This window comes from Emericellopsis atlantica (genome assembly GCF_019669845.1).
Source record: "Emericellopsis atlantica unplaced genomic scaffold F5Z01scaffold_7, whole genome shotgun sequence".
Classification (NCBI taxonomy): domain Eukaryota; kingdom Fungi; phylum Ascomycota; class Sordariomycetes; order Hypocreales; family Bionectriaceae; genus Emericellopsis; species Emericellopsis atlantica.
In genome coordinates this window covers 845,794-863,869 of record NW_025764709.1, presented here as the reverse complement: position 1 = coordinate 863,869, position 18,076 = coordinate 845,794, and the positions used below count along the sequence as shown (strand labels likewise).

General features: G+C 58.7%; 5 protein-coding genes across 5 annotated transcripts; 2 read left to right on the top strand and 3 right to left on the bottom strand.

Moving 5' to 3' along the window:
• The first annotated feature begins 1,637 nt into the window (after nucleotides 1–1,637).
• F5Z01DRAFT_512299 (fungal-specific transcription factor domain-containing protein) lies at nucleotides 1,638–4,953 on the top strand. Its single transcript, XM_046260366.1, has 2 exons — nucleotides 1,638–4,630; nucleotides 4,690–4,953. Exons 1-2 carry the CDS (start codon nucleotides 1,961–1,963, stop codon nucleotides 4,831–4,833), a joined length of 2,814 nt encoding a protein of 937 aa, XP_046120399.1. The 5' UTR covers nucleotides 1,638–1,960; the 3' UTR covers nucleotides 4,834–4,953.
• Nucleotides 4,954–5,536: 583 nt separating this feature from the next.
• On the top strand, nucleotides 5,537–7,319 carry F5Z01DRAFT_511806 (uncharacterized protein). The gene has a single exon (XM_046260362.1). The coding sequence runs from the start codon at nucleotides 5,865–5,867 to the stop codon at nucleotides 7,062–7,064; it is 1,200 nt and encodes a 399-aa protein (XP_046120398.1). The 5' UTR covers nucleotides 5,537–5,864; the 3' UTR covers nucleotides 7,065–7,319.
• A 34-nt stretch (nucleotides 7,320–7,353) lies between these two features.
• Nucleotides 7,354–8,020, bottom strand: F5Z01DRAFT_634788 (uncharacterized protein; the record flags this gene model as incomplete). The annotated part of the gene is made up of 2 exons (XM_046262088.1): nucleotides 7,354–7,528; nucleotides 7,578–8,020. The coding sequence occupies 2 exons, from the start codon at nucleotides 8,018–8,020 to the stop codon at nucleotides 7,354–7,356; spliced, it is 618 nt and encodes a 205-aa protein (XP_046120397.1).
• Nucleotides 8,021–8,549: 529 nt separating this feature from the next.
• On the bottom strand, nucleotides 8,550–10,462 carry F5Z01DRAFT_511821 (uncharacterized protein). Its single transcript, XM_046260363.1, has 2 exons — nucleotides 9,862–10,462; nucleotides 8,550–9,808 (listed from the first exon to the last, which is right to left on the bottom strand). The coding sequence occupies exons 1-2, from the start codon at nucleotides 10,088–10,090 to the stop codon at nucleotides 8,652–8,654; spliced, it is 1,386 nt and encodes a 461-aa protein (XP_046120396.1). The 5' UTR covers nucleotides 10,091–10,462; the 3' UTR covers nucleotides 8,550–8,651.
• F5Z01DRAFT_511835 (fatty acid synthase beta subunit dehydratase) lies at nucleotides 10,463–17,314 on the bottom strand. The gene is made up of 3 exons (XM_046260364.1): nucleotides 16,992–17,314; nucleotides 11,117–16,932; nucleotides 10,463–11,028 (listed from the first exon to the last, which is right to left on the bottom strand). Exons 2-3 carry the CDS (start codon nucleotides 16,897–16,899, stop codon nucleotides 10,836–10,838), a joined length of 5,976 nt encoding a protein of 1,991 aa, XP_046120395.1. The 5' UTR covers nucleotides 16,900–16,932; nucleotides 16,992–17,314; the 3' UTR covers nucleotides 10,463–10,835.
• Nucleotides 17,315–18,076: the final 762 nt, after the last annotated feature.

Genomic DNA, 18,076 nt, shown 5'->3' with positions numbered 1-18,076 from the left:
ACCAGGAGTCAGGAGTCCAGGACTCGGGAGCCGTCATCCCTCACCGAACCGCAAGCGGACGTGGCCAGGAGACGTCGAGGGCGCGTCGATCGTCGGTGAGAGGCGCTGTCTGGCTGGGCGGGGAGACACTGCGCGAGATTCAGCGGTGTCAGTGCATCAGATCGATCAGCTGACTGCGCACAAAACATGGAGGCTCTGTTGGAACTTGGAAGGGAAGGCGCGAGAGTACGGATAGAGAAGCTAGATTGGAAGCAGCCACCGATGGCGGCTTGAAATTGGGGGAAGGAGCAGGAGCCAGAGCAACACGGTCAGCCACCCTGTAATTAGCTTCAACTTCTTTGTGCGCCTTTTTGTTGACGAATCCATGTCTCAGCTTGGCTGGAATCGCAAGCTCATCCCCGCAAGATGCTCGCCGTGTCGCCCATGCTCATCGCTCCCTGTTGAGCGCGCCGATCTCCTCTCCACGTCAGCATTGTGCCCGCTTGAGTGGTCGAACGCTGGACCCTGGCCTCGGGAGTCTGGAGTCTGGACTACCCCGGATGAGGACTGGAAACGCGTGAGGCGCGGCGGAAATTCCGCGTTGATGCTAACAAACAGCGCGCTCCTCTTGCTTGCCTCGATCGACCACCTGCCTAATACCTGTCTTCCGAGCCCGTCATCGCGGCAGTCCTCGATTTACGAGGCGTCCACTTGGGTCTAACTCTAACCTAAGTCAAAATCGAAAGTATTCCCCGGGACAATCGACAGCCTAACCCATGCGCAAAACTACTGCACAGTATGTAGCATTGGCCGACGTACCCCACACTCTCGACTGGCGACGCGAGTCGCGCCGATGGCGGCCATGGATTGTCGGGCGAGTGTCCGGCGGACACGGGACACGAGCAGGGTTCGTTCGTGTTGGCCGCATCCCCCGGCTTGCGTCAAATATTAATGCAATCTTCACCCATCGTCATGGGCAGGGCCGTCGCGGAATCAGACGTCCGTCTGTCTCGGGATGTCGAGCACATCTGTGTGCTTTTCGTGCCATGCTCGAGCTCAATCGATGTCGTGGAAACGACGTCCTGGATCCGATCGAGTCTCTGGCGCCAAAGCGGAAAAAAACCCTCAGCAACGGACTGCCACGGGGCACACCACTTGGTCTATATTTTAGTCTCCGTGCCCACGCAGAGGCGCACCAGTCCCGTTCAAGCTTTTTCTCGGACAGGACGCTCCACCTCCACCTCGACGATGTACTTCCTCCACACGGCCGACGCCTCGTTGCTACTCTCCACTCCGCGCTTTTTGAGTTGCTGCAGCATTGTCACACTGGCTAGCGGGGTTGGCTGCTGGACAAAGAACTCGTTGCCTTCTCCTCACGAGCCATACTGCCGTAGCTTATGTACTCCTGCAGGCTCCAAGCCTCCAAAACAAGGATCCCCAAGAACGGCCCTGTCCGGACCCCGGAGCCCTGAAATTATGTAGTGGCAATTCGACGGTTCGACCCTCCTGGAGGCTGGACGCTGGAGTCGTCCGGGGGTTCGACTCGATCAGGGCAACCCCAGTCCTTCCCCCGTGGTCTTGGCTAGCAGCCTTGGCAGCCCAGACCTTTTGGTCACTCGGATGGGGAACCTCGCCTGGGCCTGGCTTGCCAAAGTCCCTCCTGGGAAGAATATTACCAGAAAGCCGCCCACCTCGCCCCCCTCTCGGGATCTCTTCACTGTCCAAGGCCGACCTTGCCTGTTTCTGTGAGCCACACGTATAGACACGATTTACGACACGAGACGACGTTTATGATCACTTTTCCACACTGCCAAGAAGGCACTCGACATCGACCTGCCCGACACTCGCCTGTACATATTGTAGTTTCGAATCACAGCTCTTCCCTGAACCGAGGCGCAACAGCACAGCGACCTTAGCCTAGGCATAAGCATACGACAGGAAGCCGCTATTTCTTCACACCTCCCCGTCTGCACAAGCCAAGATGCTGTCAAATCCTTTGCAGAGGTACTCGCCGTACCAGAACATGTCTCAGCCTGGCCTCGTCTCCAATGGACATTCCCAGCAGACGCTGGCGCACAACAACGGCGTTGAACACATGGGACAGACTACGCAATACGGCCTACACCAAATTCACCACAACATGGGGCCCCAAAGTCCTCCGCTGACCAGACAGACGCCTGGTCCGAAGAATCGACAGCAATCGTTCAGCTCCGCGCGAGGAAGCGCCAGCGGGCAGGTGAGGCGACGAATCAGTAGAGCCTGCGACCAGTGCAACCAGCTACGGACAAAGTGCGATGGACAGAACCCTTGCGCTCACTGTACAGAGTTCGGCCTGGGATGCGAGTACGCTCGCGAGCGCAAGAAGCGCGGCAAGGCCTCCAGAAAAGACCTGGCTGCCCGTGCTGCGGCCGAGGCCGTGCAGGGCAAAGCACCCCCGGGGCAGACAGGAGACCGAGACCACTCCTCCACGGCATCGACGGTCAACGGCAAGACAGACGCCTCGAGTAGGGGTTCGCCACAGAGAATGGACGACGAGCGAGCACTCACGGCCAACGAAGCCAACAACAACCCATCTTCGAGCGGGCTCAGGGGGTTTGACCAAATAGAACAGCACGCGAGCAATGGCCCTTCCAACATGAAGCCTGACGGCCACAACGGCGAGACGCCTCGAGCACTGGAGATGAACGGATATACCGCCATGACTCCACAAGGATACGACCGATCAGACATGAATGGGCAAATGATGGGGGCGCGCTCCTTTGGACAGAATCACGGCGTGATGTCTGCGTATCCGGACTTGCCGTACCCAATGCAGGGACAGAGCCCTCCAGGCTATCATGGTCACAATGCGGGCTTCCGCATCGGTGCAAGTCCCATGACTGGCTATCCCATGGGAGCGGCCACCAGCGCGTCGCCAGGCTGGGGCATGCCATTCCCCTCGCCACCGGCGCATTTCGGGAACGTGCACGTGGGCCAGAATCAAAACAACATCAACACGTCCAATGTCCGGTATCCTGTCCTCGAACCATTGCTGCCCCATCTGGCGGGGGTATTACCGGTGGGACTGGCGTGCGACCTGATTGATCTTTACTTTGCGTCCTCATCGTCGGCGCAGATGCATCCCATGTCGCCTTATGTGCTAGGCTTCGTCTTCCGCAAAAGGGCCTTTCTTCACCCAACCCGGCCCAGGCGGTGCCAGCCCGCTCTGCTTGCCAGCATGCTCTGGGTGGCCGCACAGACGAGTGATTCGACCTTCCTTACGAGTGTGCCGTCGGCTCGCAGCAAGACGTGCCAAAAGCTTCTCGAACTCACTGTCAACTTGCTGAATCCGCTCATCCACGTACCTTCTGGCCACCCGTCACCCGGTGCCAGTCCAGCCGCCGACGGTGTCGCTCTTGGTGGGCTGGGCGTCGCTCTGCCTGGCTCCATGAGCATGGATGCTTTGACGGGCGAGTCGGGAGCCTTTGGGGCAGCCGGCAACCTCGACGACGTGATCACCTACATTCACTTGGCCACGGTGGTCTCGGCGAGCGAGTACAAGGGCGCCAGCCTGCGGTGGTGGAATGCGGCCTGGTCTCTGGCACGAGAGCTCAAGCTCGGCCGTGAGCTCCCGCCGGGTGCTCCAGGGATGGACGCGGAGATTGACGGCGATACCGACGGACTGGACGAGCACGACATTCAGCGATACAACCCCAACGTGGTGTCCGAGGAGGAGCGCGAGGAGCGGCGACGGATATGGTGGCTTGTCTACACTGTCGACAGGCACTTGGCATTGTGCTACAATCGACCCCTGTTCCTGTTGGACGTAGAGTGCGACGGGTTGAAGCAGCCCCTCGACGAGCTCGTCTGGCAACGAGGCGACTTTGGCAGCCTAGACAGCGTTCACGACCCCAATGGGCTAGGCATGTCCGAGGCCGACGCCCGACCTCGAGGACCCGGGTTCCAATGCCACGGCCACAGCATCTTTGGATACTTTTTGCCACTCATGACGATCCTGGGCGAGATTGTCGATTTGCACCACGCGAGGAATCACCCTCGGTTTGGCATCGGGTTCCGTTCCGCGGGCGAGTGGGATGATCAGGCCGCCGAGATCACGAGACATCTGGAAACGTACGAACACAGCCTCAAGATGTTTGAGCAGCAACACCTACCAAAGCCGGTCTCCGACGACAAGAACGAGTTCCACGACGCGGGCGAGCACCTCGGGGCCGGTGGTGAGGCCCCATCACCGTCAATCCACTCGGCTCATACCAACGGCTCGGGCCGCATGACAGAGAGCGACATCCAGACCAAGATTGTCGTTGCGTATGGCACGCACGTCATGCACGTCCTGCACATCCTGCTCGCTGGAAAGTGGGATCCCATCAACCTCATCGACGACCAGGACCTGTGGATCTCGACGCAAGGGTTTATCACGGCCACGGGCCATGCGGTGTCTGCCGCCGAGGCCATCAACCAGATACTGGAGTTCGACCCCGGGCTGGAGTTTATGCCCTTCTTCTTTGGCGTCTACCTCTTGCAGGGCTCGTTCCTGTTGCTGCTCATTGCCGACAAGTTGCAGGCCGAGGCATCGCCGAGCGTGGTCCGCGCCTGCGAGACGATTGTACGAGCTCACGAGGCGTGCGTCGTCACGCTCAATACAGAGTACCAGGTACGTCCATGGGTCGTGCGGGTTGGTGATTGGGAATGGTTGATGCTAACCTTGTGCAGAGGAATTTCAGCCGAGTGATGCGCAGTGCGCTCGCACAAGTGCGCGGACGAGTTCCCGAAGACCTCAACGAGCAGCACCAGCGCCGGCGAGAGCTGCTGGCATTATATAGATGGACGGGCGACGGCACCGGTCTCGCCCTGTGAAAAGGAGAGGTACGATTACGGCGCGGTAGCTGAGGTGATATTGAAATCGGACGGGCTCGGCGTTTGGGTTTGCATCTTAGGGGTTGCTGGGCAATTGGCGATTATGGCGAGGGCTGGAGCCACGAATACAAACAATTCATCTCCCCGTCTCGACGACGTCTTCTTTGGCTTGAGGTTGGATACATGGCACTGTCAGTACCAAGGCTGGTTCAGCAGTACTGTTTGCGCTTCCATGGCCATCATACGTCGCACATGGATGCTCGGGCAACAGCAAACATACCATTCCTGGAGCATCCGCGCAGGCTGAGCGTGTATCGTTGCGTCTCAGATGAGAGTGCTCGACTGTTACAAGGCCGGCGGTGTCGCATCCGTTGATGATTCAGAGCCATCGCTTCAAGAGGCATTGTCACGCGTGGTGACCTGCAAAGGGCTGACCTGACAATAGGCCGAGGAAGGACCAGCAGATGGGCAATCAAATCAAGGCAACAATCGCTTGTTGGGGGATTCTCTTCACCTGACAGCTCGTCAGTATTGGAACCAACCCTATTGCCGTCATACGTCGTCTCTGACCGCCTGACGGTTCGTCCAATGTTGCGATGGCGCACGCCGCGGCGTCCACTGCCTTGATGCTCGCCTCGTCGACGACCGACTGACCTCGAATCATGATGTGCACCATCAGTTGATCCGGATTCAGCCAGCTCGCGCCGTTTCAAGGGGGTTCACTTCGTTTGTCATTCGCCTAATGTGCTTGATGGGGACTGAACGGGGGCCAGGCTGTGATTCAGAGGGAGATGCCACGCAGTGAGGCGGCGCCCGCAAACTTGGGACACTTACTCACCGTTGACCCTTCTCACGAGGCTGCAGCTGGCCTATTTATACCACGAGACCTGGGACCCTGGGACTCACTGGTACACCAACGTCGACGATCTCGCTCGTGTTGTGGTACTTTCCAAGCGTGGCATCCAGCAGCACGGCAGCTTACTACATTGATCCGTCTACTTACTCATCCTACAGAGCTCAGCTGATTTGACATGGCTGGTGGTCATCATCACCACCATAACGGTGGGTCGTCGTCGAAGCGTCCACGCTCTTCCACTGGCGACATGAACATCAACAACAACAACAACAACAACGACCAAGGGGGCAGTTCCAAGAGACAGCGGACCGAGACCCATGCTCAGGATGCGCAGCCCCTGGATCCCTTGGGGTATCCCAATGTCGACGCCTTTGGTCATCCGCAGCTAGACTACAACAACTATGTCGCCCCCATGGCCACCATGCAACAGTATAATATGCCACCCCCAACAGCGGCAGCGACATCGGCTGGCAACAACCCAGCCGCTCCCAACGGCGTCTCTTCCTACGGTGCCGCCTACCAAGGACCCCTCCCGGCGAATGCGACTCGATCCACCCGCAGCGGCCTCAGGATCGGCGCCCTGACTCTCGAGGAAGCCCAGCTCGCCATCCCCGGGCACCTGTCGCCTGAAGACAAGGCTGCCCTCAAGGCCCGCCTGCAGGACGAGCTCAACCGGCAGCGCGCCCATCCGCCGGCCCTGCCTCGCTCCGAAATCCCCGATCTGCCCCCCAAGGAGTTCATGCCCGAGTACAAAAAGATCGAGGAGCACTTTGCACCCGCGCTCAAGGCCCGCATCCGGACCTTCAACGCACGCGTCTCCGAGGAGCTGCGGAACATTGATCGCCGGCGCAACAACCAGGCGGCCAAGAAGTCACGCGAGACCCGACTCGAGGCCCTCCGCCTCACGCGGGACATGCTGAACAAGAAGACGGCCGAGTGCGACTGGCTCCGCCTCAAGGTACTGCAGCTCCAGGGCGACCCGAAAGAGTACGACGCCCTGCCGGGCCAGACCCGGCGCCGGCTCATCGAGACGGTCGAGACGCGCGTCCGCGAGGTCGACCAGGCCTACGCCGAGGAGAAGAAGCAGGAGGAGAGCCGCAAGCGGGCCCAGCGCACGCGCCTGCGCGCCGAGGCCCGCGAGATCGAGGCGATGGCGCCCGACCACTTTCTGAACGAGATTGTGCCGCCCGAGGAGGCGCTCACGGCCATCATCGGCGAAGACGGCACGTATATCGACAAGGGACAGGAGGAGGAGGACGGCGAGGGGGAGCAGCAGGAGCAGCAGCAGGTGTATGGAGATGGTGGCGGCGTCCTGGACGAGCATGTGTTGGAGCGGACGCTGTATGGAGGAGGGCACAATGGTCACACTATGTGACTGTGCGCTTGCGATTGACCTGCTGGTGATTATTTTATGGTGTTTGACAGAGATTGATTCTGGGGGGCCAGGCGCGGTGGCATATTTGTTCTTGGGCGAGATTCTGAGTTTTGGGCCAGAAATTGGGAGAGACACATCATGGCATATGGCATTCATCAAGGCCACACGGGACTGTCACTGGGCTATGGATTTGGTACGAAGGCGTTATAGGATTGCTATACTTGGGAAAAATTACCTCTTGCTCCAAGCTACTCGGGGCCCAGGGCGAGAATCATTGATATTGGGAGTTTCATGTCTGTTCTGGGTGACTTCCTGTTTCTTCAAGTTGACGTACAGGCGATGATGCATTTGTATCTTGATCCGCAGCCTTGCGCAGATGCATCTCAATGTCCTCTTCCTCACCGTGGAGGGCATCGCTCAAGCACGCACGGACAAAGACGGCGAGCAGTGTGATGATCAGGAGCCTGCAGGGTGTCAGTCGCATGTTTTCCCCTCTGTTGTCAAGGATCTTACCAATCGACAGCGGCCATGACCGTGCTCGCAATCAAAGCAACATAGAAGCGCTTCCAAAAGAAACCATCGCCCTCCCGCGAAGATGACCTGTCGCCCCAGTCCTTCAGCCACTCGACCTTCTTCACCTGGTCCGCCAGTCTGGCCTCCCACACCCAGCAATCGAGCCAGAAGACTGAGTTGATGCCCAGCAAGACGACAAATCCGAGTCGGTAGTAGAATCTGCCACCCTTGGACGTGTGTTCCATGACCAGCATGGTCGTGACGATGGCCAAGGTCAGGGCGCCGGAGAAGTAGACGATGTTGGCGGCGTCGTTGACGAGGAACGACCAGTCCTCATGGTGCAGGCTCGCGTTATAGGCTGTCGTACCCACAGCGCCGGCCGTGACGAGTAGTATGGCGATGCGCAGGTAGACGAGCCATCCTGGCAGCGAGGGGACGGACATTGTGTTGAAGCATGCCATGATGGGGGAGTTTATGCCCTACCGTAGTATTCGTGCAAATGAGTGAACTGCCATTTTCCCCAGCACGGCGAGAATTGTAGACAGAAGATGCCTTCTTATTACATCTTCCTACGAGACTCGTCAGCGGGTGCTGTGCCCCGTTGCACAAACCTCCGTGTGGACAGTGTCCAGTCGTTACGCGTCAGATCACTTGGCGTGCGCATGAGACGCTGGCAATGTCAGCAGCCAAGGCATTGGCAGAGATGCCCAGAGACGCCCAGTTTACATCTGTTGATGTGTCGCGCGTGTCGTCGTCGCTCGGACGACGAGTTGAGGTCATGAGGCGGATGATCACTTGACGCAGGGAGTGTCCGTCGCCTCCATCACCGTAGGGCTGCAGGTGCACGAGTTTCGCACGTGTCCCGGCCGAGTGAGCATGGAAATATTAGGACGAGCACTCCTGAATTTTATTCACATTTCTTCTAACTGCGTACGCGCAGTGGGTGGGAGCAGCTGCTACAGTCAAATAGTGATCCGGCTTCCAGTCTTCACCAGGTGCGAGCACAGTAAGCCCAGTATCTTTATGTTAGGTAGTTCATATCATCTCGGATCTAGTAGTCATGTCATCAGCCGTCTATCCCCTCGAATGCACCAGCCGCCCGCGAACCCAAACCCTGGCCGTGTTGCGGTCGTCGCCAGAGTACACCCACTTGGCCATCTTCTCCTCCCAGTCCTCCCACCCAAACACATCCACGTTACCACCGTCGCCTATCTCCTCCTCTTCTCCTTCAGGCACGTTCCGGAACTGCACGAGCTGCGCGTCCCAGGCCATGCCCTCCTCAAAAGCACCCACCTTACCCTCGAGCCCAACGCACTGGGCGCCGCCCCTCGTAGCCAGATACAGAACCTCCTCCACGCTCAGCTTGTCCTCGTCGTCCTCCGTACTCATACAGACATGCCGACTCACGAGCGCCGCCTGGCGCGCCGCCTCAAGGACGGACGGCGAGTAACCACCCGACACGTCCGTGCCCAGACCAACATCGACACCATGCCGCCACAGCCAGCGGATACGCGCCGTCCCGCTGCTGAGCGACGAGTTGCTGCACGGGCAGTGGGCGACCTTGCTCTGCCGGGCCGCGATGGCGCGCGCCTCCCGCTCCGAGAGGTGGATGCCGTGCGCGAGGATCGTCCGGGGCGTGAGCAGGTCGTGCTGGTCGTACACGTCCGTGTAGTCCTCGTACCCCGGGAACAGCTCCTTGACGAGCTCGACCTCGCCCTTGTTCTCGGAAATGTGCGTCTGCACGTGTAGATCCTTCTCTCTCGCCAACGCGCCTAGCCCACGCATCGAGTCTGATGTGCAACTGGGCGCGAACCGTGGCGTGAGGATCGGGCGCACGAGGGCATCGTCTCCGTTGCCCTTCAGCTGCTGGATGTACTCGATGCACGCTTTTGTGTTTTGGAGGCCCTCCTCGGCAGACTCGTCGCGGTAAAAGTCGGGGCAGAGATCTGGTCGGTCCATGCAGACGCGTCCAACCAGCGCACGCTGTCCCAGGTCGAAGCAGAGCTTGGCGAGGAGGTTGGTCGCGTCCACGTCAATGGTCGCATAGTACGCCGCCGTCGTCGTGCCATGCGCCAGCGTCCGCTTCACGCAGGCTGTGTAGACGCGCTGGGCGCGCGCGAGGTCCTTGAGGGACGACTCGAGCGGGAAGGTGTACTTCTTTAGCCAGGCGAGGAGGGTGGATTTGCCAAAGATGCCGGCATTGGGGTATTGCGAGGCGTGAATGTGCGTGTCTTTCCTTGTCAGCTGGACTGTCTCTTGAACTCATGAAGGGGGGGTGTCTTACCGATGAAGCCTGGGAAGAAGAAGCCACCTGGTGGACTGCGTGTCACATTCACGCTGCTCTCATCCCAGCCCAGGGACGTGATCAAGGCTGACAAGTCCTTAGCAGGACCCTTTTTGGCAATGATGCCATTCTCGTCAATGAGAAGCACCGTCTCATGGGCATATTCAAGCTCGGCCTTTGTTTTGCTGTGGATAAAGGTGCCGACAAATGCTTGTCTGGTGAGGGCCATTGTGGGTGCCGGGTAGGTCAAAGAACGCAAACGGGGAGGGGACAGAAACGAGCGAAGTCCCGCGACGAGGGTGGCCTTCTTCTATAGAAAGGAGCGGATAGATGTTATGAGATAAGAGAAACACGCCCCTTTCTTGTCTGCTATTCCTATGGCAGTGTACAACGGACAGCGTAGTCAGAGACTCGGAGTAAAGTAGGTCGGGCGCGGGCGCCGCTTCCCCCACTCTTTAGCTCAACAAGATCGCGGTGCTCGCCGCCGGCCGAATCGCTCTCTCACGGACGACATTCACTTGACTTGGAGTCTTGGACAAATGCAGGGATGGATCAGCAGGAGATAAGAGCAAAGAAATTGTCATCATAACTACCAACAAGTCTGTCAAACGCCGCTCTAGGATCTATCAAATGCCCGCATATCATAACAACCATCATCTCGAACAACCCCAATGTCCGCTGCCGTATAAAATTGTCTCTTCTTCCCACTGCCCAGCCAGCTAGCCCTTACGCACCCCTCGCGGGGCCCTCGTAGTCGCCGCTGCTGCTCTCACTGCCAGCCTGCCCGTTGGGGCCGTCCTCCTGCGTGTACTTGTCCCAGTTGGCCAGCACCGCGCCGATCTTGGGCGAGTTGGTCAGCTTGTACACGTCCTCAAAGTACTCCTTGGTCAACGCAAACGGCTTGGCCGTCACGTTGGGAATGTACTTGCCCACCAGCTTGGACGGGTCAATGGTCGTCTTGTTGATCTTCTTCATCAGGAAGGATCGGAAGGGCTTGACGCCTGACCGCAAAAAGGTCGAGTGGAACGGCACGTCGATGCCCTTGAGAGGGATCGTCGCGAAGCCACGCTCCAGCTCCAGGGGCTGCGGCTTCTTGAGCGTCTTCTCGGCACACCCGCGCACAATCTCGCGCAGCGCGCCCTTGGCCTCCTCAATGTTGCTGCGCATCTCCTCAATGTCAATCTGCTGCATCTTGAGGAAGTTGGTCACGCCCGCCAGCGTGTCCAGCGCACGCAGGTCACCCGCGCACACGTACTGCATGTTGGCAATGTTGTAGTTGACAATCTCCAACAGCCAGCCCGTCTCGTCCGCAATGTTGCTCACCACAAACTCGAGAGCCTCCTCGGTGAAGCTCTTGGAGATGCGGCTCGGGTTTACCGCGCACATGGAGTAGTTGGACCGTCCACTCGCGTCACGCTCCACGGCTACCTGCATGGTCAGACCACGGTAGAAGACAACAGACACCAGACTCTCAATGGGCATGACGTCGGCCAGAGCGGCCAACGCAGAGTACTCGCCCAGCGAGTGGCCGGCGAATGTGCTGTCGCGAGGAACCAGACCCTTGGACTTCATGTCCTCGAAGCTGGCCTTCTCCATCAGCGTCAGCGCAGGCTGCGTGAACTGCGTCGCCGACAGGAGACCCGTGGGCGAGCGGTATGTGTACGAGGTCGTGCTCTCGCTGATCTCCTTGAAGATGCGCTCCGACTTGATGGAGCCGTCGGCCGCAACCGTCTCAAAGGTCATCGCCATGTAGTTCTGGCGGATGGCCTTACCGCGAGGGCCACCAAAGTGGATGGTAAGCTCCTTGGGGTTGTTCTTGACAATGTTGGTGATGGAGAAGCCGTAGTTGTCGAGCAGGTACTTGTCCGCGCGGTCCCACACCTCCTTGGCGACAGGACTGCTGGCGTACAGCTCCATGCCCATGCCCTGCTCCTGCGAGCCCTGGCCGGTGAAGACGTAGGCGGTCACGGGCTGCTCAATCTCAGCCTCGGCCAGGAGGACCTTGTCCTCGGTCTCCTTGTTGCTGGCCTCGATCTTGATGAGCTTGCGTCCAGAGACCATGCCAACATGCTGCAGCTTGACCTGAATGTCGTCGTTGGGCAGCACCATGCCTGTCAGCGAGGCGTGGAAGCTGCGGACGCGGCCAATGTTGTTCTCCGCCGCCCAGGTCTCGACGAGACTGCGGACGGCAGCGCTCGAGTACATGCCGTGCGTGATGGTGCCGGGCAGGGACGCGTAGCTGGAGAAGACGCGGGACACGTGGATGGGGTTGTAGTCGCCCGACACACGCGCGTACTTCTCGTTGGAGGCAGGGGCGCGGAGCTGCAGAGGCGTGCGGCCGCTCAGCGGGATGGCGTTCTCAAAGTTGAGGGGCTGGTCCAGAGGGCTGCCGTTGCGCTCCAGGTAGTCGAGCACAGGGTTGCCGTGTGACTCGCCCGCCTCGTAGTCGACGCTGGCCACCTGGATGACCTCCTTGGTGGGGAGCTCAAGCAGGACTTGACCGCGTGTCTCCACACTGCTGTAGACGTCCTTGTTCTTGAAGCGAACCAAGCTCTGCAGACGGAAGGTCAGGGTCTGACCGAGGAGCTCCATCTCGCTCGGCACCTCGTCAGCGTTGAACCACTGCTTGGAGCGGAGCACGGCGACATCGCGAGTGGTGGCGAGATGAACCTGGATGGGGGTCTCCACCTTGCGCTGGAACGTGTTCTCGTAGTCGGTGTACGTGCCGCGGTACAGGAACTGGGAGGTGACCTCCATGACGGGCTCGTTGTCACGGACGAGGGTACCGCAGACCTCCACCATCTTGCCAGATTCCTGGTTGATGATGGCGTTGATCTGAGCAGTCGTAGTGACCTCGTCACCCTTCTTGAGGGGCTCGGCACCCGGGATCATGCGGAACCCGTTGGACAGGTGAACCAGCTTGAGCAGGTCACCGTCAATGGTACGAGGGAAAATGGGCTTGGTGATCGCCTTCCAGCCCACGACAATAGCAAAGTCCATGGGGGCATAGACCGTCTTGCCGGGGCGGTCCACAAAGGCCTCGCCGGTGTTGCCAACGGCATGCACAAAGTCTTTAATGTCCTCGCCGGTGATGGTAGTCTTGCCACCGTCAAATTTGCTGGTGACAACGGCGTCAAGGTCAAGCACCTCGTTGCCGAACCACGCCCGCCAGTAGAATTCCTTGATGCGGTCGTTGCGACCTTCCATGACTTCGTGGATCGGAGCGTAGCCAGCCTCAGGGTTGTAGGTGAACTTGAGGGGCAGCGACACTGGCTCGCCCAGAGCAGTGGTATCCTTGACCAGGTTGACCTGGATCTCATTCTTGCCTACCAGCTTGACCTCGATGACAGTCACGTACTGGTTGTGGCGAGGCTGCTCCTTGACGATAATGCTCGTCCTGGATGGGTCGTTGGGGTGGTGAATCTCAACAAACAAGCCACGGGTAGGAGCAAAGATGCGTCGGAGAGGGTTGGTCTGGAACTTCTGGCCCTGCACAACCACGTCCGAGTTGAGAAGTGCGTGCCTCCAGTTGCGGTTGGGACCAGCCAAGAGGGTCAGCCAGGCGTCGAGCTCCGGCATCACGGCGGTCACCGAAGAGGAGAGGCGGTAGGTGTGCTTCTCAGCATCCTGGCTGACCGTCAAGCTGTCGATATCCAAAGGAACTTCGGACTCGACTAGCTTGCCACCAAAGTACTCAAGGGTGGGAATCGACGAGGCATCGCCATTGTAGTAGTCCCTGACGAGGAAGTCAATGTGGGCGTTCTGGATGCCGTCAAGAATATCCTTGATGGGCTCGTCAAGAACAGTAGAGAACTTGGCGGCAGTCGGTCCCTGAAGGATACAGGTACGACCAACGTCCTGGCCAATGACGGCGTCGAGATCCTCAGACTGCCACAGAGAATCCTTCTTGAAGAAGAACTCAAAGTTGTCATCCAGCGCGGGAATGAAGGTCACAGGCTTCTGACCAGGGCGCGAGCAGAGCAGCAAGAAATGCTGCACATCCTGAGCGTTGATGATCTGGGTGTCGGCCTCAGGGTAGTGGGAGAGGATACGGTCGACGGCTTCGTACGGCTCGTCGAGATCAGCGTAGCTCTGGAGCAGAGAAGGCTTGCTAGAGCCACTTGTGAAGCGCTCCTCGACGCGGTGGATGAAGTCACCAGTCAACCGAGCGAACGAAGGGTCGATCCAGCGAGACTGGTGCTTGACGTAGAGAAGGTCGACCAGGCGGCGAGCGACCTCGGCATAGGTCATGTCCTCGAGGTCGACTGCTTGACCAGCCTTGTTGCAGCCGAACCAGACCTTCTGGAAGTCATCATTCAGCTTCTTGATGATGTATTCGCGGTTCTTCTTGAGTTCAGGCACACGCTTCTCCTTGGGCAGGGCGAAGATCTTCTTATCCATCTCGGCCCAGAAGCGCACACCACGGGTAGCAAGCTTGTGGATAGGCTCACCCATCTCGGAGCGAACAGTGATGACACCACCGGCAGGGCCCTTGTATGTCTGTTCCCACTGGTCATCCTCCAGACCTGGAGCGTCGACAATTGCCTGCTTGGCACTCTTGCTCGTATGGGCCTCCTTGGCGACCATCATGCGGCTACCGAACAGGGTACCGTCAAATGGCATGGGGGGATAGCCGTACTTCTTAGACCACTCACCGGTGAGGTAAGGGTAGGTGTCATCGGCGCCACCGAAGCCACTGCCAGCAACAAGGATGATGTTCTCCTGGCGACGGATGCGACCATACATTTGCAGCACGGGCTGGTGGAAATCCTCAAAGGAATGGTGACCACCGCCACGGCCACCTGTCCATTGGAGAATGACAGGGAACGTGGGGTTCGCCTTGGCAATGTTGATGACGGACTGGATGGCATCACCTGATCCAGGCTTGAAGGAGATGTGCTTCAGACCAAGGGTCTCAATGTACTCCTGGGCGACCTCAATGGAAGGAACACCGGCACCGATCGTGAGACCTTCAATGGGCACACCCTCGGCACGCAGACGGCCAAGGAGGGGAATCTGCCAGCCCATTGCGCGGGGGTTCACGTAGATCAGGTTGACAGTGATACCACGACCAGCAGGGATGGCGCCCTCGATCTTGACCAGCGCCTCGGTCATGCGCTTGGCGTTGAAGTAACCACCACCGCCAAGCTCAATGTGGTAGCCGGCGTTCATGGTCGCAGCAACAAAGTCCCAAGGCACCGTGCACGGGGTCATACCGGCCACCATGACGGGGGCGATGCCAAGGAGTCGACTCATGCGAGTGTCGACATAGGTGGTGCCGCTCGATGTCTTGACCAGGCGAGGCTTGTATTCCTTCACCCAGTCAATGGCATACTTGACGGCGTGCTCCTCGTCCCTGTCGAAGATCTCTGGCTTGTACCCGACCTCTGTGATGGTTCCGTCGATGGAACCGGCGAGGATGACACGGACGCCAGTACCTTCCTTGTTACGGCTGGTCAAGACACCCAAGCCGGAGATACCGCCAGGGCCAAAGTCCAGGATATGGGTTGCCTCTTGGAAGACTGTAGCGGCTTCCCAATTGACGGGGTCGCGGGTGATAAGGCGGATCAGGCAAGGAACAATGTTGCCCTGGACCTGCTCACGGAGATCCCTGCCCGTGTTGGTGTCGAACACTGGGACGGCCAGGGCGGAAGCATCAATGCTGATGTTCTTGAGGTCCTCGTCAATCATAGCAGTTGCCTCAGACAGGTACTTGCTGTGGAAGGGGGCAGTGATGGGGAGGAACCGGTTCGAGAACCGGATCTTGCGCTCAGTGTAAGGGATCCTGGTCTGGTCCAGGCCTGTGGGCGCTTTAACCTTGCGCAACTGCGAGTTCAGACCGTATAGTGATGTGGGAGGGCCTGTGACGACCATGTTGCGCGGGCTGTTGACGAGGGAGATGCTGATGTGGCGATCAGCGGGAAGATACTGGTTGGTGGCATCAATGTGCTTTTGCACCTCTTCCCTGGACAAATCTCGGATGCTCAACATGGGCGTGGGTGTGCCCTCGCCATTGTCCTGCGACTCCTGAAGCATGGTAGGGGTCATGGAGGTGACGGGGAATGCCTGTTGGCTCCTGGCACCGATCCAGAACAAGATTGTGAGGGTCGATGCCACGATCTCGCGCCACGACTCCCAAGAGCCAGCAGCAGCAGTGGCAGCGGCCATGACGATACCCTGCGAATGACCGGTAGTACCGGCAGTCCTCTCGCGCAGGACTCCAGGGTCTACGCCGAGGACCTTGCAGGTGATTTCGTAGTGGGCCATCTGGACGAGACCGATCAGGGGAAAGCTGACGGGCGCGGAGATGAGATAATCAACATCGGGCGTCGAGTCTGGTGCATGGAGCCAGCTCATAATATCCAAGCCCTTGGCATAGATCTGCTCAGCACCTGGGTGGTTCGAGAGGCTCTGTAGTCGCTCGGCGGAGGCTGTGATGAGTTCGCTCACAAAGCTGGGGTAAGTTTTGTAAAGCTCGCGGAGCTCCTCAAAGTACTCCTCGATGTTGCCCTGGCCGCCAAAGATGGTGTAGACCTTTGCGGCTCCCTCATCAGCGGCTCTGAACAGCGCTGACTCGTGAGGTCGAATGTTTCTGTTGGACACAGCACGAGCCGCGTAGTAGCTGCGCACGACCTCAAGCTTTTTCGACTCGATGCCGGGAAGCGTGGCAGCTAGCGCATGCACCTCGTTGCCATGCAGGAAAGCGCGCTCGAACTCGTTCAGGACGATTTTGAGGACCTCCTCGTACGATCCCGAGTCATCGTCCTCGCCTTCCTCTACCTCGAAGGCAACGAAGCCCAGGTAGCGAGCAACGAGCTCGGCGACGGATGAAGGCTCATCATCTTGCGCAAGCTCGTCGGTGGCTGGTGGTAAGCTGGCGAGAAAGCGCTCTTTGAGCTGAGCTGCGTGGAAGTGCAGATTTGTGGGAATGAGGAAAGATGTGTCGAGAGACCCGTGGGAAAGAGTCAACGGTCGCAGCGAGGCGTTGGATCTGGGAGTAGAGATGCCCGTCTGGGGGCCAGTCCCGGTGCCGTACATGTTGGTTTGCGAGGAGGGGGGGTATCGTCAAGTCTGCGGGGAGAGGAACGGTCAGTGAAGGCGCAGGAGGAGGCTCGGGAAGGAATGCGCACCTCAATCGTATAGCACAGAGTGATCTTGGACGCTCCTTTCAGCCAAGGGAAAGGCGCAAAGTCGGTTCGTAACTCTGACAGGCCGCAATGGCTCGAAACACGCCCCGAAGATGGGTGAACCCGGGGGAATTAGTACAGGCAAAGAGGAATGGCAGCGTCTAGTCAAGTCCACCTCCCGTAGGTTTGGAGATGAGCTCTTGCACGCTGGTCTGAAGGAAGGAAGAATAGGAAAAATTAAAGAGACGATCTCGTGATGTTCATGGGAGATCTCTGGGGAGGGGAGGATGAGGTTGTGGTTGAGAGTGGCAGGATGACAAGCGGTGGGAAATTTTGGTGGAGGTTGATGGGTGGACCTGGCTAGGTGACGGAATAACCAGCACAGGCACCTTGCGCTTCAAGTGGCGTGTTGACCAGACCTTGACAACTGCTCTCGTCCCGGGTTGGACAAATTACGGCACCGGATGGGCTGGAACCATCCACATTAGCTTCATGATACAACTATCCGGAAACACCTCAGCGATGTATTAGACGACTTGCTGTAGCCACAGCAGCCGCAACGTACCGTTGGTGGCCGAAAAATCAGTTCTGTTGGGGATGGTTCGGTTGGCTGGCGAGAAAGAGGTGACCCCCTCCAGCTATTTTTTGGTGGCCGGTTGCAGCTCCACGGTCCACCAGGCTTCATCAGGGGTCCAGCGTCCACTGTGTGCATCCATCAATGTGGGCAGGGGGGGTTGGAGCTCCATTTTTCTCCCTCTCGGGTGTCTTTTTGGGGTCCGGACGAAGGGGTCTGTACCTGGCGCGTTCTACTGTAGGTAAGCATACTCGGGGTACCTACCAGTCAATGATTCGGTTCAAGTTCTAGGCTGGAGATAGAGGGGGGTCTCTGGCAGTCTTACATGTCCGAGTGTCTGCATCGAGGTGAGCATCACCAACTTCAAGCAGCTCAAATCTTACCTTGCACTGAGCGCTGTCTCCATCCCACTTGATGCAGTGGCAGCACACAGGGACCACGACCCACTAGGAGCTTATCGATAGGATTGCCTGCATCCTGCAATAGCCCGGTCCTGCGGGCGGACACACTGCAG